A 27845-nucleotide genomic window follows, 5' to 3' on the forward strand; every position below is an offset into this window, starting at 1 on the left:
AGCCAAAGCAATCCTGAGAAAGAACAAAGCTGGAGGCAACATGCTTCCTGATTTCAAACTCCATCACAAAGTTATAGTAACTGAAACATGGTATTGGCATAGAAACAAACACGTAGATCGATGGAACACAAAGAAAGTCCAGAAACGAGTCCACATATATGTGGACCATATATACATGGTCGATTAGTTTACAATAAAGAAGCCAAAAATATACAACGGAGAAAGTCCAATCTCTTCAATAAACAAACAGTTGAGAAAACTGAACAGCCTATTCAAAAGAATGAAAGCAGAGCACTATCTTAACACCACACACAAAAACTAACTCAAAATAAAGACTTGAACATAAGACCTGAAACCTAGAAGAAAACATAAAGGTAAGCTCCTTGACATCACTCTTGGTGAGGAATTTTTGGATTTGACACCAAAAGCAAATGTAACACAAATAAAAATATACTAGTGGGAGTAAACCAAAAATCTTATGCACAGCAAAAGAAACCATCGACAAAATGAAAACACAACCCACCAAATGGGAGAAAATATTTGCAAATCATATATCTGATAAGGGGTTAGTATCCAAAATATATGTACAGGCATTCGACATCAGTAATCATCGGGGAAATACAAGTCAAAGCCACAGTGAGATGTCACCTCACACCTGTTGGAATGACTATCAAAAACACAAGAAATAACAAGTGTTGGGGAGGATGTGGAGAAAAGGGAACCTTTGTATACTGCTGATGAGAATGTAAACTGGTACAGCTGCTACGGAAAGCAATATGGAGTTCCTCAAAAAATTAAAAATAGAACTACATAGGATCCAGAAATCAGACTCAGTGATTATGAAAAAGTGGCTACTTATCTGAGACCTCTGACTCAAGAAGATACCCATAACCCCATGTCCACTGCAGCTATACTTACAATAGCCAAGTTGTGAAAACAACCTACATGTCCAAGAACAATGAATGGCTAAAGAAAATGAGATACATACACACAGAGGAATATTATTTCCACCACAAAAAAAGAAGAAAATCCTGACGTTGGCAACAACATGGGTAAACCCTGAGGGCATTATATAAATGAAATAAGTCAAACTCAAAAATACACACTGTATGACCTTACTTATATGCGGAATCTAAAAAACCAATCACCACCAAACGCACTGCTACAAAGAAAAGACTGGAGTTGCCAGATGTAGAGGGCCATGGGGGGGAGGCAGGTGGGTGAAATGAATGAAGGTTATCAAAAGGTACAAACTTGGTGGAGAAGTCAAGATGGCGGAGAAGTAGCAGGCTGAAACTACTTCAGCTAGCAGGAGATCAGCTAGATAGCTTATCTAAAGATTGCAAACACCTATATATCCAAGAGGAGATAAGAGAAGAAGAACAACAATTCTAGAAACAGAAAATCAACCACGTTCTGAAAGGTAAGAGTTGTGCAGAAGTGAATCCAAAGCGACGGGAAGATAGACCGTGGGGGGAGGGGCAGGCTCCCGGCAAGCTGCGGAGCAACAGAGCACAAAATCAGGACTTTTAAAAGTCTGTTCCGCTGAGGGACATCGCTCCAGAGGCTACACCGGGGTGAAGCCCACGCGGGGTCAGCGTGGCCTCAGGTCCCGCAGGGTCACAGAAGGATCAGGGGTGTCTGAGTGTCGCAGAGTTTGCAGGTATTAGAACGGGGAAGCCAGCTATACAGACAGAGCTGAGAAGTGAGCTCCCAGCTCGGGATTACCTTGAATCGTTCGCAGGCTGGGTGAGCTCGGAGCGTGGCCAGAGGCCAGGGAGACGGGAGTAATTGGGCACTGTTCTTTGAGGGTGCACTGAGGAGTGGGGCCCTGGGCTCTTGGCTCCTCCAGGCGGGAGACCGGGAGGCTACCATTTTCATTCCCGTCCTCTCTCCGGAAACCGCTCAGGGGACAAAAGCTCCCAAAAGCAAACCTGAGCAAATTACTCAGCCCGGCCCCTGGTAAGGGCGGTGCAATTCCACCTGGGGCAAAGACACATGAGAATCACTATAACAGGCCCCTCCCCCAGAAGATCAACAAGAAATCCAGCCAGGACCAAGTTCACCTACCAAGGAGTGCAGTTTCAATACCAAGGAGAGCAGCAGAATTCCAGAGGAGGAGAAAGTAAAGCACGGAACTCATGGCTTTCTCCCCATGATTCTTTAGTCTTGCAGTTAATTTAACTTTTTCTTCTTTTTCTATTTTTTTTCTCTTCTTCTCCTAAATTTTTTTAACTTTTACCCTTTTCTTTTTTTAACATTTAACTAGTTTATCTAATATATATATATATATATATATATATATTCCTTTTTTATATTTTTTCTTTATTCGCTTTCTTTTTTGTTTCTTTCTTTTCTTTTTTTTTTTCTTTCTGAACTTCTTTTTCCCCCTTTCTCCCCCCCTCACGATTTGGGATCTCTTCTGATTTGGTTAAACCATATTCTCCTGGAGTTGTTGCCACCCTCTTAGTATTTTACTTGCTCCTTCATATACTCTTATCTGGACAAAATGACAAGGCGGAAAAATTCAACACAAAAAAAGAACAAGAGGCAGTTCCAAAGGCTAGGGACCTAATCAACACAGACATTGGTAATATGTCAAATCTAGAGTTCAGAATGACAATTCTCAAGGTTCTAGCCGGGCTCGAAAAAGGCATGGAAGATATTAGGGAAACCCTCTGGGAGATATAAAAGCCCTTTCTGGAGAAATAAAAGAACTAAAATCTAACCGAGCTGAAATCAAAAAAGCTATTAATGAAGTGCAATCAAAAATGGAGGTTCTCACTGCTAGGATAAATGAGGCAGAAAGAAGAATTAGCAATATAGAAGACCAAATGACAGAGAATAAAGAAGCTGAGTAAAAGAGGGACAAACAGCTACTGGACCACGAGGGCAAATTCGAGAGATAAGTGACACCATAAGACGAAACAACATTAGAATAATTGGGATTCCAGAAGAAGAAGAAAGAGAGAGGGGAGCAGAAGGTATACTGAAGAGAATTATTGGAGAGAATTTCCCCAATATGGCAAAAGGAACAAGCATCAAAATCCAGGAGGTGCAGACAACCCCCCTCAAAATTCGTAAGAATAGGCCTAGACCCCGTCACCTAATAGTAAAATTTACAAGTCTTAGTGACAAAGAGAAAATCCTGAAAGCAGCCCAGGAAAAGAAGTCTGTAACATACAATGGTAAAAATATTAGATTGGCAGCAGACTTATCCACAGAGACCTGGCAGGCCAGAAAGAGCTGGCATGATATTTTCAGAGCACTAAACGAGAAAAACATGCAGCCAAGAATACTATATCCAGCTAGGCTATCATTGAAAATAGATGAAGAGATAAAAAGCTTCCAGGACAAACAAAAGCTGAAAGAAATTGCAAGCACCAAACCAGCTCTACAGGAAATACTGAAAGGGGTCCTCTAAGCAAACAGAAGCCTAAAAGTAGTAGATCAGAAAGGAACAGAGACAATATACAGTAACAGTCACCTTACAGGCAATACAATGGCACTAAATTCATATCTCTCAATAGTTACCCTGAATGTTAATGGACTAAATGCCCCAGTCAAAAGACACAGGGTATCAGAATGGATAAAAAAACAAAATCTATATGTTGCCTACAAGAAACTCATTTTAGACCCGAAGACACCTCCAGATTTAAAGTGAGGGGGTGGAAAACAACTTACCATGCTAATGGACATCAGAAGAAAGCTGGGGTGGCAATCCTTATATCAGATCAATTAGATTTTAAGCCAAAGACTATAATAAGAGATGAGGAAGGACACTATATCATACTCTAAGGGTCTGTCCACCATGAAGAACTAACAATTTTAAATATCTATACCCCTAACATGGGAGCAGCCAACTATATAAACCAATTAATAACAAAATCAAAGAAACACATTGACAACAATATAGTAACAGTAGGGGACTTTAACACTCCCCTCACTGAAATGGACAGATCATCCACGCAAAAGATCAACAAGGAAATAAAGGTCTTAAATGACACACTGGACCAGATGGACATCACAGATATATTCAGAACATTTCATCCCAAAGCAACAGAATACACATTCTTCTCTAGTGCACATGGAACATTCTCCAGAATAGATCACATCCCCGGTCCTAAATCAGGCCTCAAAGGGTATCAGAAGATTGGGATCATTCCCTGCATATTTTCAGACCACAATGCTCTGAAGCTAGAACCCAATCACAAGAGGAATTTGGAAAGAACCTAAATACATGGAGACTAAACAGCATCCTTCTAAAGAATGAATGGGTCAACCAGGAAATTAAAGAAGAATTGAAAAAATTCATGGAAACAAATGATAATGAAAACATAACGGTTCAAAATCTGTGGGACACAACAAAGGCAGTCCTGAGAGGAAAATATATACCGGTTCAAGCCTTCCTCAAGAAACAAGAAAGGTCTCAGGTACACAACCTAACCCTACACCTAAAGGAGCTGGAGAAAGAACAAGAAAGAAACCCTAAACCCAGAAGGAGAAGAGAAATCATAAAGATCAGAGCAGAAATCAATGAAATAGAAACCAAAAAAACAATAGAACAAATCAACGAAACTAGGAGCTGGTTCTTTGAAAGAATTAATAAGATTGATAAACCCCTGGCCAGACTTATCAAAAAGAAAAGAGAAAGGACCCAAATAAATAAAATCATGAATGGAAGAGGAGAGATCACAACTAACACTAAAGAAATACAAACAATGATAAGAACACACTATGAGCAACTCTATGCAAACAAATTTGACAATCTTTCTAGAGACATAAAGCAAATTTGACAGTCTTTCTAGAGACATAAAAACTACCACAACTGAAGCAGGAAGAAAGAGAAAACCTGAACAGACCCATAACCAGTAAGGAGATTGAAACACTCATCAAAAATCTCCAAACAAACAAAAAGTCCAGGGCCAGATGGCTTCCCAAGGGAATTCTACAAAACATTTAAAGAACTAATTCCTATTCTCCTGAAACTGTTCCAAAAAATAGAAATGGAAGGAAAACTTCCAAACTCATTTTATGAGGGCAGCATCAATCACCTTGATCCCAAAACCAGACAAGGATCCCATCAAAAAAGAGAACTACACACCAATATCCTTGATGAACACAGATGTGAAAATTCTCACTAAAATACTAGCCAATAGGATTCAACAGTACATTAAAAGGATTATTCACCAAGACCAAGTGGGATTTATTCCAGGGCTGCAAGGTTGGTTCAATATCCGCAAACCAATCAATGTGATACAACACATTAATAAAAGAAAGAACAAGAACCATAGGATACTCTCAATAGATGCTGAAAAAGCATGTGACATAGTACAGCATCCCTTCCTGATCAAAACTCTTCAAAGTGCAGGGATAGAGGGCACATACCTCAATATCATCAAAGCCATCTATGAAAAACCCATCGCAAATATCATTCTCAATGGAGAAAAACTGAAAGCTTTTCCGCTAAGGTCAGGAACATGGCAGGGATGTCCATTATCACCACTGATATTCAACATAGTACTAGAAGTCCTAGCCTCAGCAATCAGAAAACAAAAGGAAATTAAAGGCATCCAAATCGGCAAAGAAGAAGTCAAACTATCACTCTTTGCAGATGATATGATACTATATGTGGAAAACTCAAAAGACTCCACTCCAAAACTGCTAGAACTTGTACAGGAATTCAGTGTCAGAATATAAAATCAATGCACAGAAATCAGTTGCATTTCTCTACACCAACAACAAGACAGAAGAAAGAGAAATTAAGGAGTCCATCCCATTTACAATTGCACCCAAAACTATAAGATACCTAGGAATAAACCTAACCAAAGAGGCTAAGAATCTATACTCAGAAAACTATAAAGTACTCATGAAAGAAAGAGACGAAGACACAAAGAAATGAAAAAATGTTCCATGCTCCTGGATTGGAGGAATAAATATTGTGAAAATGGCTATGCTACCTAAAGCAATCTACACATTTAATGCAATTCCTATCAAAGTACCATCCATTTTCTTCAAAGAAATAGAACAAAAAAATTCTAAAATTTATATGGAACCAGAAAAGACTTCGAATAGTCAAAGGAATATTGTAAGAGAAAGCCAAAGTTGGTGGCATCACAATTCCGGACTTCAAGCTCTATTACAAAGCTGTCATCATCAAGACAGCATGGTACTGGCACAAAAACAGACATATAGATCAATGGAACAGAATAGAGAGCCCAGAAATAGACCCTCAACTCTATGGACAACTAATCTTTGACAAAGCAGGAAAGAATGTCCAATGGAAAAAGGAGTGCCTCTTCAATAAATGGTGTTGGGAAAATTGGACAGCCACATGCAGAAAAATGAAATTGGACCATTTCCTTACACGACACACGAAAATAGACTCAAAATGGATGAAAGACCTCAATGTGAGAAAGGAATCCATCAAAATCCTTGAAGATAACACAGGCAGCAACCTCTTCGACCTCAGCCGCAGCAACATCCTCCTAGGAACATCACCAAAAGCAAGGGAAGCAAGGGCAAAAATGAACTATTGGGATTTTATCAAGATCAAAAGCTTTTGCACAGCAAAGTAAAGTTAACAAAACCAAAAGACAACTGACAGAATGGGAGAAGATATTTGCAAACGACATATCAGATAAAGGGCTAGTGTCCAAAATCTATAAAGAACTTAGCAAACTCAACACCCAAAGAACAAAGAATCCAATCAAGAAATGGGCAGAAGACATGAACAGACATTTCTGCAAAGAAGACATCCAGATGGCCAACAGACACATGAAAAAGTGCTCCATATCACTAGGCATCAGGGAAATACAAATCAAAACCACAATGAGATATCACCTCACACCAGTCAGAATGGCTAAAATTAACAAGTCAGGAAATGACGGATGCTGGCGAGGATGCGGAGAAAGGGGAACCCTCCTACACTGTTGGTGGGAATGCAAGCTGGTGCAACCACTCTGGAAAATAGCTTGGAGGTTCCTCAAAATGTGAAAATAGAACTACCCTACGACCCAGCAATTGCACTACTGGGTATTTACCGTAAAGATACAAACGTAGTGATCCGAAGGGGCACATGCACCTGAATGTTTATAGCAGCAATGTCTACAATAGCCAAACCATGGAAAGAACCTAGATGTCCATCAACAGATGAATGGATAAAGAAGAGGTGGTATATATACACAATGGAATACTATGCAGCCATCAAAAGAAATGAAATCTTGCGATTTGCGACGACGTGGATGGAACTAGAGGGTATTGTGCTTAGCGAAATAAGTCAATCAGAGAAAGACAACTATCATATGATCTCCCTGATATGAGGAAGTGGAGATACAACATGGGGGGTTAAGGGGGTAGGAGAAGAATGAATGAAAGAAGATGGGATCGGGAGGGAGACAAACCATAAGTGACTCTTAATCTCACAAAACAAACTGAGGGTTGCTGGGGGGAGGGGGTTGGGGGGGGTTATGGACATTGGGGAGGGTATGTGCTATGGTGAGTGCTGTGAAGTATGTAAAATGGCGATTCACAGACCTGTACCCCTGGAGATAAAAATATATTATATGTTTATAAAAAATTTTTTTAAAAATCACATTCATCAAAAAAAAAAGGTACTTGCAGGAAACAAATAAATAGATCTTGTAGATATAATGTACAGCATGGTGACTACAGTTAATACTACTACATCATATTTGAAAGTAGCTAAGAAAGTGTATCTTAAAAGCTCTCATCACAGAAAAACAACTGCTAACTATGTGTGGTGATGGACATTAATTAGACTTACTCTAGTGATTACTTTATAAGATATATAAATACTGAGTCATTACACACCTGAAATGGATATAATGTTATAGGCCAATGTGATCTCAATTTTTAAAAATGACACAACTACACGCTGTCTTGGGAAAAACACTTTGAAGATACCGACATAGGCAGTTTGAAAGTTCAATGATGGAAAAAGATGTATCATGTAAACATTAATCAAAACAAAGCAGGGAAGGCTATAAAATTATCCAAGACAGGGAAGGACACTGAATAACAATAAAAGGACCAATACACCAAGACCTAACAATGCTAAAGGTCTTGGACCTGCAATATATGTCAAGCAAAAATTGATAGAACTAAAAGAACTAGACAAATCCAGAACTAAAGTTAGAGACTTCAAAACTTGTTTCTCAACAACTGATAGAATAACTTGACAGAAAATCAGCAAGCCTATAAAGAATTCAACAACATAATCAACCAAAACAATCTAACTCATATTTATAGAACACTTCACCAACAACAGCAGAATACATATTCTTTTCAAACACTCAAAAACGTATACCAAGATAGACCACATTGTGGCCCATAAAACATATGCCTTAACAAATAAAAATACTGAAATCATACAGGAAGTGTTTTCTGACCACAATAGTACTAAACTAGAAATCAGTAACAAAAAGAGGAAAATTTCCAAACACTTGGAAACTAAACATCACACTTGTAAATAATCACAGAGTCTCAAGGAAAACCCACTGAACTACTTGAAAATAAAAGCACAATGTATCAAAATTTGTGGGCTACAGCTGAAGCAATGCTGAGAAGAAAATTTAAAGCACCAAATACTTAAATGTGAAGAGGAAAAATCTTAAATCCATGATCTAAGACCTCAAGAACTACAGGCAAAATAATTAACCTCAACCAAGACACACATTATGTAAAAATTAATGCAAAAGGGATCATGGGGGCACCCGGGCAGCTCAGTCAGTTAAGTGTCTGTCTTCTGCTCACGCCATGGTGCCAGGGTCTTGGGAGTGAGTCCCACATCAGGCTCCCTATGCAGCGTGTAGTCTACATCTCTCCCTACCCTATCCCATGCTCATGCTGTCTCACTCTCTAACAAATATTAAATAAATAATATTTTTTTAAAAGGTGGGGGGGGGATCACTGACATAAATAAAAAATATAAAACTATAAACTTCTTGGGGGAAAGAAAATAGCTAAGCCAAGAGTGCTTAAATGGTCTAAGGCAGGTGAAAAAGTTCTGAGACATGACACTAAAAACAAAATCCATTCCAAGAAAAACTGATCATTTGGTCTTCAACAAAATGAAAAATGTTTGCTCTGCAATCGGCCCTATGAGAAGTCAAACTACAGACTAGTAGAAAACATTTGCAAACCACATAGCTGAAAGGATAAGTCTCTAAAATATAGAAACGACTTTCAAAACTTAATAGTTAAAAAAAAAAAAAGGAATCCAATTAGAAAATGTGCAAACAGCCTAGAGACATCTCCCTGAAGAGGATATACAGATGGAAAAATAAATACAAGAAAAAAACGTTCAACGTCATTAGTTATCCAAGAAATGCAAATTAAAGCCACAATGAGCTATCACTGCACACCTACCAAAACGATCACAATAAAAAACAGTGACAACTCCAAATGCTGGAAAGGATGCAGAGGAAGTGGATCCTTCATACACTGCTGATGAGAATGCAAAATGATATAGCACTCTGGAAAACTGTTTGAGAGTTTCTTATGAAACTAACCATATAACTACCATACCACCAGGAAACTGCACTCATGAGTATTTATGCTAGAGAAGTAATTACTTACGCTCATGCAAAAACCTAAACATAAATATCCACGGCAACTTCATTTTTAACCATAAAACTGAAAACAACTCATATCTTTCAAAAGCTATGTACTTAATTAATCTGTTTTTTATATATGCCAGGGAATACTACATAGCAATAAAAAGGAATGAACATTTAATACCTCTAACAACCAGAGGGGAGCTTGGGTGGTTCAAATGGTTAAGCACCTGACTTCTGATTTCAGCTCAGGTCATGATCTCAGGGTCTTGAGATCAAGCCCCGTGTTGAGCTCTGCGCTCAGGGAGGAGTTTGCTTGTGATTCTCTCTCCCCGCTCTCTTTCAGTCCCTCCCTCCACCTCTCTCTCTCAACAAAACAAACCTTCTAACAATCAGAATGAATACCCAGAGAATTATGGTAAATGGAAAAAAAAAGTCAAGCCCAGAACATTGCATACTGTATGATTCCATTTATATTACACTTCTTGAAATCACAGAAACTATAGAAATACCGAAGAAATTAATAATTGCCTAAATGGTGTGGGGTGGGCATAAGAGAAAAGTGGTATGGCCCTAAAAGGTAACATGAGACCAAAGGAAAAAAGAAAAAAGAAAAAGGTAACATGAGGGAACCTCGTGGTAATGAAAATATCCTGTATCTTGACTGTAGGAATGTTACTGTCCTGCTTGTGATGTTGCACTGTATTTAAGCAAGATGTTATCACTGGGGTGAACTGGGTGAAGGGTACATGGAATCTTTCTGTATTACTTCTTCCTACTGCATGTATATCTATCATTATCAAAAGGCTAGTTCACTAGCATGGAGAAGAGGAGAAAGATTATTAATAAATGTACATAATTATGGAAATTCTGCTAAATTCATATTTATACCTCATTCTTAGGTACAAGATTATGGCATTTAAAGAAAACCTACTGCTCTACAAGGTCTCTATAATTCTAAGTGGTTTTTCCATATTCTTTGTTTCCCAAAATTACATGGATAAAAATAAAGCATGAGATAAAGAACTTCTTCCACATCTTTCACACAGGGTAAAAGGGAATTTCTCAATTCAATGTAATATGTTTAATAAGGTTAGCTTCTTTGAAGCCTTTCTCATTATAAATATGTATCACCAAGAAAGCAATACCTGCTGGGAAAATCAATTTCTGAATATATAAAAGGTCATATTCATGATCCTTCAGTAATAGCATGGGTATATGTATGTATATGCAATTAATCTTTATTTAAAATGATAGAGCCAGAGTAATTTTTACATTTGTCTAAAACAGAGAAATTTCCACTTTTTCCATTATAATGTATGGAGATTTACCTCCTCAGGGAACACAGGCCAAAGGACAAAAAAATCCAAATTGACACTACCAATTAAGGAGTACATTTCACTGGAAATGTTCCATATACCATAAGAGTATACAGATTATTTTCCCTCAGTTAATTTACCTTCTTTGGAAAGAAAAATGCTAACAACTATGAAGAAGGTACTTATTATCAGCTCAAAAAGATTCATTAATCAAATTAGCAAAATGTTACACAGTCTACCATTTGGAGGCTCTCTAGGAAATTTCAAATTTTATTCCCCATTTTTAAGGTGGTTGTGGACAATTTACAATGTTGCATTCTTAAAACGTCCCTGTGGAACTCAGAATGAATTTGCAAGTAGATGAACATTATAAATGGTGATTAAATTACAAAGTAATTTAACAGAAGAAACACAAGTGGTTCCCTACTTTTGTCCTAACCAGAGGGAGTACCTAAAGCTCAAAACATAACAAAGTTAAGTCCTCTCATCTGATGGCTAATAACAAGCAATATTTTAGGATTAAGACAAATCTTCAATTTCCAGCGTTTTATCTATGTGGTTTTCTTTATTATGTACATATTTAGCAGCCTAAACACAAGCTTCAATTTGAGAAATAACTTGGTGCTTTCAGGATACTAATGATTCCATTAACTTTAAGAAACCACTTCTTATCAAGAGAATCTGACTTTCATCCTGGTTTTCTATTCATTTTTAAATAGCAATGGCAAAATGATAAAAAGACAGCTTGTGCAAATGGAAAAAAACAAAAACAAAACGTAGTTACCATGAACTGAGATGGAAAAACTACAGTAATAATTTCAAGAGGAAGATCCAAGGATCAGGTTATTTATTTTTTTAATGTTAAGTCTGAGATGCCTATTAGACATCCAATAAAATTATCAAGTAGGCAGGTCCAGGCTAGAGAAAAAAAATTTCATAAGCTAGCATTTAAACCCTGACAACTAGATGAAATGGCCAGGGAAGATGAAAGTGCCAGGGAAGTGAGTCCTGGCAATATGCAAAATTGTGCAAATGAGGAGAAAGTAGCAAATATGACTACAGAAGGCATCCAGAAAGAAGAAAAATCAGGAAGTATGGATCTGCCTTTTATACCATCTTAGGTTCTGGTGACAATCAAAAATGAGTAACTTATAAACTCCGTCCTCAAAATTCCAAGTCTAGTGATGAAGACAAATATGTACAAAAACAATTTTGATGTAACATGTCATTATGTATGTAGAAAATCTGAAGTAATCTACTAAAAAGCTCAGAAACTAGTTCATGATTTTAGGAAAGTTATGGCACACAAGATTATTGTAAAAAATCAACAGTATTTCAAGATAACAGAAACAACTAGAAAATATAAAAAAAATACAATCCCATTTGTATAGCAACCAAAATCATGCTAATGCATAGTGTCATGGTCTGTTCCAGCTGCTATGACAAAATACAACAGACTATATACCTTAATAATAATAAATACTTCTCACAGTTCTGGAGGCTGGAAGTCCAAGATCAGTGTGCCACCACGGTGGTTTGAGGGCTGCTGAATTCTCCATGTTCTCACATGGCAGAAGGAGATAAAGCAGCTCTCTCTGATTTATTTTATAAGGGCATTAATCCTAAATAGTAGGAATCTGGCCCATGAACTATCACCTCCCAAAGGCCCCACCTCCTAATATCATTGCCTTGAAGGTTAAATTTCAACTTATGAATTGTCAGAAGACACAAACATTCAGTCTACAGCACAGGGATACATTTTAACAAAATCTGTGTAAATCCTGGTCACTGAAAAACTACAAAAGTTACTGGAATAAATTAAAGAAAGTACCAGTATATGGAGATATACCATGTTCATGAATTGAAAGTCTTAATATTGTTAAAATGTCAGTTCCACCAAAAGTGATCTACAGATTTAGTGCAATCCAACACAATTCCCAGCAGGCACTTCCTATAGAAATTAACAAGCTGATTCTAAAATTTAAATGGAATGGAAATGACCTAAAAGAGGCAAAGCAGTTTTCTCTTTTTTTTAAATTTGGAAAAGCTACACTACCTAACTTCAAGATTTATTATAAAGAAACAGAAATAAAGATAATGCACTATTGGCAAAAGAACAGAAATACAGACATATCAATTGACTCTGACAAAGATGCCAAGGTAAATGAGCCTGGAACAACTAGCTATCTCAACAGAAAGAAAACATACAACAACCCCTTCCTAACAGCAACACAGAAATGAACTCAAAATGCATCACAGACCTAAATGTAAGTGCTGAAACCATCAAACTTCTAGAAAGAAAACACAAAAGAAAATCCTTGTCATCCTGGGATAGGCAAAGATATAAAATAGAACATTAAAAGCATTAATCATAGGGGTACCTGAGTGGCTCAGTGGGTTAAAGCCTCTGCCTTCGGCTCAGGTCATGATCTCAGGGTCCTGGGATTGAACCCCACATCAGGCTCTCTGCTCGGCAGGGAGCCTGCTTCCCCCTCTCTCTCTGCCTGTCAAATAAATACATAAAATCTTAAAAAAAAAAAAAAGCATTAATCATAAAAGAAAAAAAACTGTAAACTGGATTTTACCAAAATTAGAAATTCTGTTCTTCAAATGTCACCATTAAGAAAAAGGAAAGGCAAGCTACCAGGTGATAATATATTCATAATAAATACACCGACAAAGGACTTGTATCCAAACTGTATCAAGAATTCTTATCACTCAATATGAGTAAGACAAAGAAATCTATACGAAAAAAAAAAAAAAAGGGCAAAGATTTGAACAGATCATTCACAAAAGATACACAAATGGCCAAAAAACACATAAAAAGATACTCAACATCTTTAATGTTCACGATCCTTACACCTATTAGAAGGACTAAAATTTAAAAGATTGGAAATAACAAGTGTTGACCAATATGTGAAAAAAAATGACAGGTTGGAATGTAAACTAGTAAAATCGGTTTGGAAAACTGTTTGGTCATTATAGCTGCCCAATCAATCCACCACTAAGTATTCTTTCAAGACAAACGAAAAGATATGTCCGAGGCACCTGGGTGACTCAGTCGGTTAAGCGTCTGCCTTCAGCTCAGGTCACGATCTCACGGTCCTGGGATTGAGCCCCACATGGTGGGGGCGGGGAGTGGTAGTGTCTGCTTCTCCCTCTCCCACTCCCCCAGTCAGTGGGGAGTCGGCTTCTCCCTCTCCCACTCCCCTTGCTTATGTACTCTCTCTCTCAAATAAATAAATATCTTAAAAAGAAAAGATATGCCCATATAACAATGTAAACAGGAGTATTAACAGATTTATTCATAACAGCCAAAAACCAGAAACAGCCCAAACATCAGTGGTTTCCTCAAGCCAGGGTTAGGGGAGAGAGGGATGTCCAACAGGCTTGAGGGAACTCTAGAAGGTGATGAAAATGCTCTGTGTTTTGATGACGGGAGTGATCTCCGGAGTGCACATGTTATCAAAATTCCTCAAACTGTACAATTTAAAAGGAAGCAGTTTACACTATGTAAATGATAATGTAATAACATTATGTTTAAAAGATCCAGTGTACTAAAGGTTGTGACCAAAGAATGTGTACATGCAACGGGAGCACATGTCCAGCTGCCCATTCCCACCACTCTCTCTTTGTCATCCTCTAGTCATTGCAAGAACAGGGGACAATAAGCCTCGAGGACCAAACCATACAACCACTTGCGTCCTACAGAAAGAAGCCTCAGTTGTAACGTCTCTAAGTACATGAAGACAATGCCAGGACCTCAGAGATGACTATTAGACCATATGACACAAATATAAGTACACAACCACTTATCATAAAGATGCAGATAAATGTCCTGAATTAATACTGGAGTTACCCTGCACCTGGGTGATGGCCCACCTTGACAAAACACACTGCATAAATCATACTGCAAAGAGCTACATGTTAGGTGATCTTCAGAAGACATCAAAAATCTGAAAGTGACTAAACCAAAGCCCTTCTTTTAATGCTAATGCTACACCAAATCATAATAAGAGGTACAAATGCTTTATTACAAATATCCAACTTAGGGATACCCCCTAACCTATATCCTTAAGTTCAGATGCCACTAAAGTCAACCTCATCTCACTGCAAGGGTGGCATGGAACTTCGTTATATGCCTTGACTCTCCAACATGGCCAGAATACCTAATCATGGTCTTCATATCCAAGCTGGAAAGTGATGAGGGAAATCATCAGTGAACCATCCTTCAAACTGTTGGCCACCACTGCCTACTAAGAACATATGAAAATGACAGCACAAGTTTGAGGACACTGAAATGTCATTTGACTAATGCTCTCACAATTGGCAACACTCTGAAAGAGTACATCAACTCGATTTAACAATCTTTGAATACTATGCACATAATAAGACTAATTTTGCTAACAGCATAATTTCTGGCATTAGTAAAATCTTTATTTAATTTGTTAATGGTTCTGGTTTTAGGCAATTATCTATAAAGCAGAGAACACATTTCTGTTTCAAATAAGACTGATTAAGGGTCTCTTAGATCTAAAGCTATTTAAATTGATTGCTGTAATGCAGCTAATGACATCACCTTGTTTTCCTGGAGAATCTCCATTTCAAGCTAAAGCCATTCTTTCTCTATTTCCACTTTGAAAATGGAAAAAATTTAAATGGTTGAGTCAAGGATTCCAGCAAAATTCAAGAGTCATGAAAAAAAAATGAACCACAAAAGGTTTCACAAAGTGAAAACACAAGAGTACTGGGAGGGGTGCCCAGCTGACTCAGTCAAAAGAGCATACAACTCTTGATCTTGGGATCATGAGCTCAAGCCCCACGCTGGAGGTACAGATTACTTAAAATAAATAAATAAACTTTAAAAAAAAATAATACTGGGAAATAAGGGCTCCTGGGTGTGTCTGATTCCTGGTTTCAGCTCAGGTCATGATCTCAGGGTCCCGAGATTGAGCCCCACGCTCAGCGTGGATTCTGCTTGAGATTCTCTCTCTTCTTCTACCTCTGCCCCTTTCCCACCCATGCTCTCCCACTCTCTAAATAAATCAGCAAATCTTTAAAAAAAAAAAAGCAAACTAGGAAATAAAAAAGGTATAATCCACAATCTCTTCTTGTTTGTTCTTTCTCCTCCAATAAGTACAAATATCCTTCTTTATAAGAAAACCTAATAAACTGCACTTGAAAAGAGCACAATTTGTAAAGCAGACATATTGTGCAATTACTCATTCAACAACTATTTATTAAGAACCCACTATCTTCCAAGGGCTATTTAAAGTAATGGAAAAACAATAGTGAACAAATGCTCTTGCGGAGCTTAGGGCTCAGTAAGAGACAGAAAATTTAAAAAAATAAATAAAATATGTAACGTTCCAGATGGGAATGAATGTTATGTTAAAAAAAGTAAAGTAATGGGGTGCCTGGGTGGCTCAGTGGGTTAAAAAAAGTAAAGTAAGAAAGTACCATAGACCTGAGGGCCCTTTCCACTATGATGATCAGGGCAAGATTCAATGACAAATGTGACATTAGAACAAACAGCTGGAAAAGGAGAAGAGCTTCTGAAGTAAAGAGACTGGATGTGACCAAAGTCAGGCAGGTTTAGGACGTTAAGAGGTGAAGGTCAATGAGATAAGGTAGCAAACTGAGGGGGTTATAGATCATGAAGAACCTTAAAAGCAATCACAAGAAATTTAATTTCTATTGTAAAACTCATGGAAAGTCTTTGGTGGATTTGGAGCAAAGGAGGGATAGAATAAGATTTAGAATTATAAAAAATCACTTTTAGAGTTCTTAATCTGATAATGGTAGAAAGCCATTTATACCACATTACCCTCCTTACAAGTAAAAATTATAACCACTAGACAAAATATTTTATTTTTCTATTATTTTTTAGAGAATTGGGGAGAGGCAGAGGGCCAGAGAGAGAGAGAATCCTGCTGCTCAGCACAGAGCCCCATGTGGGGCTTGATCTACAACCCTGATATCAAGACCTGAGCCAAAATCAAGATCCAGACGCTTAACCAACTGGGACACCCACGCGCCTCTAGGCAAACTATCTTAAAAACAATGATTTGAAAGCACTGGAGGACAACTAACAGCAGCTAGAAGTTAAGGGAATTCAACTCATTTATGACAAGAACCACACAAGGCGACAGATTCACATTTATATATGTTTCCCCAATCCATGAAGATGGGTTGCTCAAAGAGAAAGCCTCAGATTTCTCTGGACAGGTCAGCAAACCCATTCTGTGGTACTGACCCAAGAAAAATTAAAATATATATCCACAAAGAGACTTGTACATAAATGTTCACAACAGCCTTATTCACAATAGCCAGAAACTGGAGACAACCCAAAGGTCCATCAACAGGAATATGAATAAACAGTGATATTTTTATAGGGTAAACTACTACTCAGTGACAAAAAAATAAAATAATAAATAAATAAAGGCTACAAGTAACATGAATGAATTCCAAACATTATGTTAGAAGATATGAGTCAGACACATTAGAGTCCATTTACACTGACTCGAAGAACAGACAAAACCAATCTATGGTGACAGAAAGTGAGGGCAAGAATGGAGGAATCGAAACTGGGCATTTTCCAGATAATGGTAATTTTCTTTAATTTGTTATGGATAGTGATAAAATGGGTGTATATAATTTCTGAACTCATAAACCGGACTCTTAAAATCTGGGCATTTTACTACAGGTAAATTGTATTTCAATAAAAAGCAGTAACTAACTCTAGCAGCTTTTAAACCTCACAAACATTCAGTCAATCCCAGCACATGGCAAAAATACGCCTTTCACTTGATTCATAACATGCTAACAACTAAAGTACCAATAGGCAGAAATTCAGCTCGTATGTGGACTATAATTACAATAAAATACCTTTCCTGTAAGTGCAGATGATAATGTTAAGAAGTATTTAAGCCTAGAAGTGTTCAAATACACGGTCACAGCCATACACTGTCTTTCAAGATTCAGCTTCATGAAGTATGCTTTTCCTGCCCTCTTTACATAAAGCTATTCATCCATTCATAGAATTCCAAAAGAAATGAAGTAATATGGATATTAAAGAAGATGCTCAAGCAAAATAATACAATAAATTTTATAAATATCAAATCCAAATGCCTACTTTCTTATACTCCATATAAAAAAACACATATTCAACAACACTTAACAATAAATTGGACTATAAAGGCTTAAGGGGAATACATTTTGAGGACTATTAGAGGAACATTATGATCTTAGAAACATTAGCTACCCATTTTTAAATGGAGATTTCTCAAGAACCTGTAAGAAGATATGATGAGATTTCACTGGAGTGTACGATGAAATAAGTAAATACTGTGAATAAGTTTGCCATGTAATTGGTAAAGTTAAGAACACTCTTAATAGGAGAAATTCACGTTAAACCTACTTCAAGCAAATTTAAGTGTCAAATATGTATTTAAAACCTCCCTAACAAACATATAAATGCATTTTTTAAAAAGGAGCAGGCTACTTGGAGAGCTTAAAATATGTCTCACATCTATTTCTCATCATCACATCTGTTACAGAGGAGCAGAGTAAATTTGGAATGTAAAATTATTTGGGGAGGAAAATTATATCATTAAATAAAAATATTCCATAATATCACAGGACACAGAAAAAAAATCACACAGCTAACACCTAGGTGTTACAGTTTAACGGCTTAGGAGTGTGAGTGTGATTAGTTGTGTCAAATCCCAGCTCCTGGCACATTAAGGTCTCAGAAAATAGACAAATTAAGTCAATAATATCTGAAATGTAAATTTTACATTTAGTAGAGTAGGAATATCTGTAAGAGAACTCTAAACAGAATGTCAGAGGAGTAAAATTGAATACAGGATTTAAGTTCTGTCCAAAGGGAAATTCACAATTTAATAAATGTCATCACAGAGGCATTATAACAAAAATGAAGAAAAAGCCGTCTTAGGAGGATGTAGGCAATGCTGATTAAAGAGAAGAAAACAAAACGCAAATAAGTGGTGGTGACATTTCAGTCTCGAGTCTCCAAAGAGATTAAGATAAAGTACATTAAAAAAAAAAGTGAGATGGGATAAAATTTTATAATCCCCTCGATCATATTGGGCAAAAAGCTGCCATTAAGATTAGTTTTCAACCAGCCTCCCACTTACTGGCCCTAAACAGCAAAAGATGAAAAGGGGTGTTTTTAAAAATGAAATTAAAAATAAACACCTAAGATTTTTAACGTATTACTTAATTGAATTTGACTCTTTGAATTTGGAATTATTACCCAGAAAGTCCTCTTGCAAGAACTGCATAGGGAGTTCAGGCGAGTGAGCCCCTAAATTACCCAAAACACAGTCGTTGTAAATACACCTTTGGTTCATTACCTAGGAAGTCTCTGCCATATATTTCTGTTGGAATTTGAATGATGGGCTCTATTTTGACATACAGCCTAAATAGTTATCAGAGTCAAAAAGGAACAGAGCACTCGAGCTGCTAGAGGCAGCATGACTGAAAAGGAACAAGGTTTCAGAAACAGATCTGATTCTCCTGTCAGTTTCACCACAGACCAACTGGGGGGAGGTGGTAAAGTTATATATATGTTGTTTTGTTTTGTTTTTTCCTTATTTTTTGTTTTATTTATTTATTTATTTTGCGAACCCTTGTGTCGAGGGCTGACTTTCAATAGATCTCAGTGAGGGAGCTGCTCTGCTACACAGAAACCCTGATAAAATTCTATTTTATAAGGGTTTATTTTCTTCCTTTTCAAGGATATCATACATGCACACAGAACTATGTAAACCACACCAGCACAGAAACATTGTGCCTGACATGGGAAAACTGTGGCAGCAAACACCTAGGTGGAAATATAGTATGATAGAGCAGGAGTATGACAACTGTGTCAAATCTCAGCTCCGCCACCTGCTCAGCTGCGTGACCCTGAACCAGTTATTTAATCCTTCCAAGCCTCAATTTTAGTTTCAACACAAACTCTAACTATTAAAAGGTTTGACAAGATGCAAAGCACTTAGTCGAGTATTTGGCCCACAATAAACAAAAGAAATGTTTGCTATGATCTTAAGAAAGAACAACAAAGCTGGAGGTATCACACTTCCAGATTTCAAGATATACTGCCAAGCTGTGGTAACCAAAACAGTATGGTACTGGCTAAAAACCAGACACAGAGATCAACAGAACAGAACAGAGAGCGCAGAAAGCAACCCACACATACGGTCAACGAACCTATGACAAAGGAGGCAAGAACAGACAATGGGGAATAGGCAGTGTCTTTGATACATGGCGCCAAGCAAGCTGGACAGCGACACGAGAAAGAATGAACCTGGACCACTTTCTCCGACTGTACACAAAAATAAACTCAAAATGCATTAAAGACCTCAATGTGAAACATATAATCAAAAAATTTTCAGAAGCCAGTAAATATATTTGACATCAGCCATAGCAACTTTTCTTTTTTATAGTTGTATCTCTTTAGGCAAGAGAAATAAAAACAAAAATAAACTACTGGGTTCCCTGTCCAGCGGGGAGTCTGCTCCTCTCTCTCTCTCTCCCCCTCTGCCCCTAATCCTGCTCATGCTCTCTCACTCACTCACTCTCTCTCTCAAAATAAAATAAATAAAATCCTTAAAAAAATTAACTAATTAATTAAATACTGGAAACATGGCAGGATGTTTAGGCTTGCAAGTTCTACTTAACATCATATTAAAAGACCTACTTAATGCAATAGGGTAAAAAAAAAAAAACAATAAAAAGCTGAACAAAACAAATAAAAGCTGAACAGACTGGAAAAGAAGAAATGAACTATCTCTATTCACGGACAACATAACTATAAAGAAAATCACAAGGAACCCACAAAAAAACTGCTCTAACTAATTAATGAGTTTATCAAGGTTACAGAATACAAGGTCAATATACAAAAATCAATTGTGTTTCTACATACTAGCAATAAACAACTAAAAACCAGAATCTTAAAAATACTACCATTTATAACAACTCCAAAAACAAGAACTACTTAGGCACAAGTCTAACAAAGTATGTGCAGGATCTGTACTCTGAAAAATGAACAAAACTGATATAAAAAATCAAAGAGAACCTAAATACATGGAGAGTTATACTCAATATGGCTAAGAAACCATTTTTCCCCAAAGTAATCTATACATTTAACATAATTTCCATCAAACTCCCAGCTGGATTTTTTTTTTTAAGATTTTATTTATTTATTTGACAGACAGAGATCACAGGTAGGCAGAGAGGCAGGCAGAGAGAGAGGGGGAAGCAGGCTCCCTGCTGAGCAGAGAGCCCGATGTGGGGCTCGATCCCAGAACCCTGGGATCATGACCTGAGCTGAAGGGAGAGGCTGTAACCCACTGAACCCAGGTTCCCCCCAGCTGGATTTCTTTGTAGATCTAGAAAACTTGCTTTTCAAATTTATATGAAAAGTCAAAGAAACTAGAATATGCAAAACAATTATGATAAAACCCAAAGTTAGCAGACTTACAGTTCCTGATGTGAAGGCTTACTACAAAGCTAGAGTAATTAAAGCAGTATGATATAGGCATAGACAAAGAGATCAATGGAACCAAACACAAAAGTCCAGAGAAAGACTAACACAAATACATCAAATAATTTTTGACAAAGGGGCCAAGGCAATTCAGTGACAAAAGGATGTTATCAATAAATTATGCTGCATGTGCATAAGTGAACATCTAAAATGAGCAACTATATGCAGAAAAAAGGAAATTTAATCTGCACGTTATACCAAATTAACTCAAAATGGATCTTATAGCTAAATGTAAAACATAAACCTATAAAAAAGAAGAAAACAAAGAGAAAATCTTTGTGACACTGCATTAGGCTACAAATTCTTAGATACAAAACCAAAAGCAGTAGTGATAAAAGAAAACTGAGAAGTCAAACTTCATCAAAATTAAAAGACTTTATTCTGCAAAAGCCACTGCTAAGAAAATGAAAACCTATGGACAAGGAGAAAGTATCTCCAAACCCGCTGGAGAAAGGAAACACACCCCGAATATATAAAAAACTCAAAAACTCAACGGAAAGAAAACAAACACCCTCCCCACATTTTAACAACCTAGAGCAAAAGCATTCCCATACATTCTGTGTGCTGGGATTTACACCTGACTGTCCTTTAAATTACTATCATGGAACTTCCTTATCTGTCACAGTGTGAAAATAACAAGCAAAAGATCTAAACAGACATTTTACCCATGAAGATATATGGAGACAAGCAAGCACATAAGAAGAACCCGAATTGCCAAGGAAATGATGAAAAAGAAAAACAAAGCTGGGGGCATCACGTTGCCTGATTTCAAGCTCTATTACAAAGCTGTGATCACCAAGACAGCATGGTACTGGCACAAAAACAGACACACAGATCAACTGAACAGAATAGAGAGCCCAGAAATGGACCCTCAAATCTAGGGTCAACTCATCTTCAACAAAGCAGGAAAAAATAATCAATAGAAAAAAAACAATCTCTTCAAAAAATGGTGCTGGGAAAATTGGACAGCCACATGGAGAAGAATGAAACTCGACCATTCTCTTACACCGTACACAAAGATAAACTCAAAATGGACGAAAGGCCTCAGTGTGAGATAAGAATCCATCAAAATCCTAGAGCAGAACACAGGCAGTAACCTCTTCAACATCAGCTACAGCAAGTTCTTTCAAGACACATCTCCAAAGGCAAGAGAAACAAAAGCAAAAATGAACTTTTGGGACTTCATCAAGATAAAAAGCCTCTGCACAGCAAAGGAAACAGTCAACAAAACGAAGAGGCAATCCACAGAATGGGAGAAAATATTTGCAAACGACACTATATACAAGGGGCTGATATCCAATATCTATAAAGAACTCCCCAAATTCAACATCCAAAAAACAATTAATCGAGTCAAACAATGGTCAGAAGACATGAACACTTCTCCAAAGAAGACATACAAATGGCTAACAGACACATGAAAAAAGGTTCATCATCATTAGCCATCAGGGAGATTCAAATCAAAACCACATGGAGATACTACCTTACATCAGTTAGAATGGCAAAAACTGACAAGGCAAGAAAACAACAGATGTTGGAGAAGTTGTGGACAAAGGGGAACCCTCTTACACTGTTGGTGGGAATGCAAGTTGGTGCAGCCACTTTGGAAAACGGTGTAGAGGTTTCAAAAAAATTAAAAATAGAGCTTCTCTCTGACTCAGCAATTGTACAACTGGGTATTTACCCCAAAGATACAGATGTAGTGAAAAGAAGGGCCATATGCAACCCAATGTTCATAGCAGCAATGTTCACGACAGCCCAAGTGTGCCCTTCAACAGACAAATGGATAAAGATGATGTGGTCCATATATACAACCATCAGAAAGGATGAATACGCAGCTTTTGCATCAACATGGATGAAACTGGAGGAGATTATGCTGAGTGAAGTAAGTCAAGCAGAGAAAGTCAATTACATGGTTTCACTTATCTGTGGAACATAAGGAATAGCATGGAGGACATTAGGAGAAGCAAGGGAAAAATGAAGGCGGGGGGGATTGGAGGGGGAGATGAACCATGAGAGACTACGGACTCCAGGAAACAAACTAAGGGTTTTAGAAGGGAAGGGGTAGGGGGATGGCTTGGCCTGGTGATCGGCATTAAGGAGGGCATGGATGGCATGGAACAATGGGTATTATACACTAGCCATAAATCATGGAGCACTACCTCTAAAATTAATGATGTACTACATGTATGTAATGATGTACTACTTTATGTTGGGTAAACATAATTAAGAAAAAAGATCATCCACTTAATTTGTTACTAGGAAAATACAAATTAAAAACACAAAATACCACTACAAACCTTAGTAGAATAGCTTTGATAAAAGCAACTGACAATACCAAGTAGTGACGGGTACAGGAACTCTCAGGGAACACGGGGAGAATACGCAGTAATACCCATCCTTCACAGGTCCTTACAGGAAATCAGAGAGGAGGGAGAACACTTCCCAGCTGGTTTTGCAATGCCATTTTTCCCTGATGCTGCCGAAGACATCACAAGGAAACCACAGACTAATCTCTTTTAAGAACACAGACAGAAAAATTTTTAACAAAATATTAGCAAGCCAAATAGCAACATATAAAAGGACGATACTCCACAGGCAAGTGAGATTGATCCCAGGAAGACAGAGTGGGATGTAAACCTGAAAATCAGTTATGTAATAGAACCTACTGGGAGAAAAAGGTCAAAATCTCTATGATCCTCTTAACCTCCGCTGAGTAAAGGTTACTGAAGAGCTCTGAAACACAGCTGTTGTGTTTGCCTCAAACCATTGACTTCGTTCCCTAATTGGTGCTCAACAAATACTGAATATATTCTGTGAGGCACTAACACAGACATACAGAAACAAACTAATTCTGCGATTCAGTTAAAATGCTGGAAGTCGTACACTAGGGTACGCAATTAAAAAGAAAAAACAAGGGGCGCCTGGGTGGCTCAGTGGGTTAAAGCCTCTACCTTCGGCTCAGGTCATGGTCTCAGGGTCCTGGGATGGAGCCCCACATTGGGCTCTCTGCTCGGAGGGGAGCCTGCTTCCCCCACCCTCTCTGCCTGACTCTCTGACTACTCACAAGTAGTCTCTGTCAAATAAATTAAATCTTAAAAAAAAAAAAAAGAAAGAAAAGAAAAAAGAAAAAACAACTCTGCCCCAGTACTCAGGGGGGAAAAAAGGAGAACTGTCTCATTCTTTTTTTTTTTTTTTAAGATTTTATTTATTTATTTGACAGAGAGAGACACAGAGAGAGAGGGAACACACGCAGGAGGAGTGGGAGAGGGAGACTGAGCAACCCAGGCATCCTGGACTGTCTCATTCCTATTCTGAAGTCACAGAGGCAAATTTTAAACTGGCAAGTAAAACTAAGTCATACTCTGGCAGCCAATATGTCTGGAAATAATTTTATAGGAATACATACTGTATATACTTTCTTTTTCCTAACTATCTCTCTATAAAACATTACTACCTTTAAAACCCTTAAGATACAACGATGTTTACATTCTTTTTTTTTTTTTTTTTAAGATTTTACTTATTTATTTGACATAGAGAGAGAGATCACAAGTAGGTGGAGAAGCAGGCAAACAGAGAGGGGGAAGTAGGCTCCCCGCTGAGCAGAGAGCCTAATGAAGGGTTTGATCCTGGGACCCTGAGACCATGACCTGAGCCAAAGGCAGAGGCTTAACCCACTGAGCCTCCCAGGCACCCCGACGTTTGTCATTCTTATTGGCATAGGAGAGTCCTCTACCTTGTGGGGAGCAAGAATCCTCTGCCTGAATTTTTCAATGGTCTCTTGACCCATAGAAGACCAAGCACTGCTGAATGCCTCTGCTTTGTCTTGTGTGAGATGAATGGCCTCTAACTGCTGCTGCAAAGCTGCTGGCTTCACGTTGTGATACACCGCCTATGCAAGAGGAAAAAAAAAAAAAATCATATATATCCCCAATATTCACACAGAGACCTCGGATTATAACCAAATACAAAATTATTTCTAAATGACTTAAATTAAAAGAATATTTCCTATTTTATTGTAGATCTTTTTTCTTGTTTTACCAATAATAATATACACAACTGGAAGATGCAGGGTTGAAAGGCCTAAACTATTCAGGCTACACTTCTCCACTTTTGCCTCTGTTTTAAGTAATCCTAATACCACTTAACGCAAAAACTTCTCTGCTTTAGCTGTGCAAATGGTACCCTAATTAAATTATCATTTCCTTATTTCACTTAACAATGTCAAAGAACTGTTTCAGGCTCAGTCGGTTAGGTATCTCCCTTGAGCTCAGGTCATGAACTCAGGGTTGTGGGATAGAGCCCCAAGCTGGGCTCCACATTCAGGAGGGAGTCTGCTTGCAATTCTCTCTCTCCCTCTGCTCGCCCTCCACCCCATTCATGCTCTCTCTCTCTCCCTCTCTCAAATAAATAAATCTTTAAAACAAACAAAAAACAAAGAAATGTACAACAACTAACAAAAATTTTTCCAAGAAGCACTTTCTCAAAACTACCTTCATGTGTCAACTTCCTAGGTACTACATAATAAAATATTATAAACATTTCTAATAACAACAGTTCTATTTCTTAATCTAATTCTGGAACAAATTTCTCTTCAACCCCATGTTTCTCTGTCCTTTACTATTAGTAAAAGCTCCCCAGGGTTAAGAACAGTAATCATCTTAGTATCTGTAATCTGTACAAGGCTGTATGAAGTAGATGCCTGGGAGCTTGTCTTCCTAAACAGTGTCTGTTCACTTAAAGGCTTATGAAACTACAGTACTATTTAAACTTTTGTTTTTTGAAGATTTTATTTATTTATTTGACAGAGAGAGAGAGCACAAGTAGGCAGAGAGGGAGGCGGGGGTGGGGGTAGCAGGCCTCCTGCTGAGCAAAGAGCCCGATGTGGGACTCGATCCCAAGACCCTGAGATCATGACTTGAGCCGAAGACAGAGGCTTAACCCACTGAGCCACCCAGGTGCCCCTATTTAAGCTTTAATTTCACAAATATTCTACCAAGTCAACCTTCAGGAATTTACAGAGACTCTAATTTAAGCCCAGCAATGTGCTTGGTTTATAGAAGATGAGCTAAAGATATGATAGGTCCCTCACAAATTCAAAAGCTAGAGAAGGCTGACACACAGGAAATGATGAAAGAATAATGATGTGCTCCACTCTGATGAGCCAAGGATAAAAGGAATCCGAAGTAGGGGATGAATGCCAAGTGTAAGGGTCATGGCAGCAGTGAGAAGAGATGGGACTTCAACAGAAGCTTAGTGCACTGAACACAGACAAAAGCAAGGGAAGCAAAATGGAAGCTCAGTAAGAAGAACTTGACAAAAGCCCTTTGACAACTACTTCTCTTCTAAATGTTTTATTTATCATCCTAGTTAAAGAAATCCCCCAAAATCATTGTTCTTAAATAAGAGGTGTTTGTTTCTCCAAGTTATCACACCAAGTAACAATGAATAAAAATGTTTTATACCTGTCTCAAGTCAATGAAGTCTTGAGTCATGCTGTCAAATACTTTACTTATGCTACCCAACATTCAGATTTTTGGAAGAACACAATACTGTAGAAAAAACCCATACATTCAATTTTTAGTTTTTAAGATTTTATTTATTTATTTGACAGACAGAGATCACAAGCAGGCAGAGAAGCAGGCAGGGAGAGAGAGGGGGAAGCAGGCTCCCTGCTGAGCAAAAAGCCCGATAGGGGGCTCGATCCCAGGACCCTGGGACCCTGAAGACAGAGGCTTTAACCCACTGAGCCACCCAGGTGCCCCCTCAATTTTTTCTTTTAATACATTAAAATTCTCAATTAGAATACATCCACAGCTCCCATCTGTACACTTTTTTTGAAGAAATAAAATGTTACAGCTACCAAAGTGGTTCAAATCTGCAGTAAACAAGCCATGGTTACAAAATTTGGGGCACTTGGAATACCTGTTCTAAAATGAACGAGATTGTTTCGAGAACCAGATGAAGATCTTGTTTCTCCAGAGAAAACGCAGCCTGAAGTTTTTCTTCTTCTTCTTCACTGAAACTGTTCTCAGCCTAGAACATAAAAAACAAGCTAGTAGCCCACATCAGGTATTCAAAACTTAAAACACTTGACAGAAGAGTCCCTGAAGATTCATATATTCATACATGGATGAGAAACTGAAAGGAGAAGTGTTTGTAAATTTCAGTATCTCAAAATCACAGTAGAATTGGAGAGTTGGATCACGCCAAATCAGGCTCATTTTGAATTTAAAAAAAGACATTAAGTTCTATGATTTACAGGAGATGGAAACTAACTGTAAATACCAAAAGAAATGGACATTTAGAAAAAATACTAGAACGTAAAACCCCAAAACGTTAATAACAATTAATAGGAATGTCCATCTTCCTCACGCATAT

The 27845-nt window shown here is 37.7% G+C and overlaps 1 protein-coding gene across 1 annotated transcript in view; it reads right to left on the reverse strand.

Moving 5' to 3' along the window:
• COMMD10 (COMM domain containing 10) overlaps window positions 1–27845 on the reverse strand; it is a 199025-nt gene that overhangs the window by 161806 nt on the left and 9374 nt on the right. Inside the window, exons 3-4 of the mRNA XM_004759075.3 lie at window positions 27390–27500; window positions 25201–25356 (exon numbers count right to left, since the gene is read on the reverse strand). Coding sequence (XP_004759132.1) covers window positions 25201–25356; window positions 27390–27500 — 267 coding nt within the window. The remainder of the gene's footprint in view (window positions 1–25200; window positions 25357–27389; window positions 27501–27845) is intronic.

The sequence above is a fragment of the Mustela putorius genome, unplaced genomic scaffold, assembly GCF_011764305.1.
Source record: "Mustela putorius furo isolate JIRA1106 unplaced genomic scaffold, ASM1176430v1.1 tig00003923_pilon_pilon_pilon, whole genome shotgun sequence".
In the NCBI taxonomy this organism is placed as follows: Eukaryota; Metazoa; Chordata; class Mammalia; order Carnivora; family Mustelidae; genus Mustela; species Mustela putorius.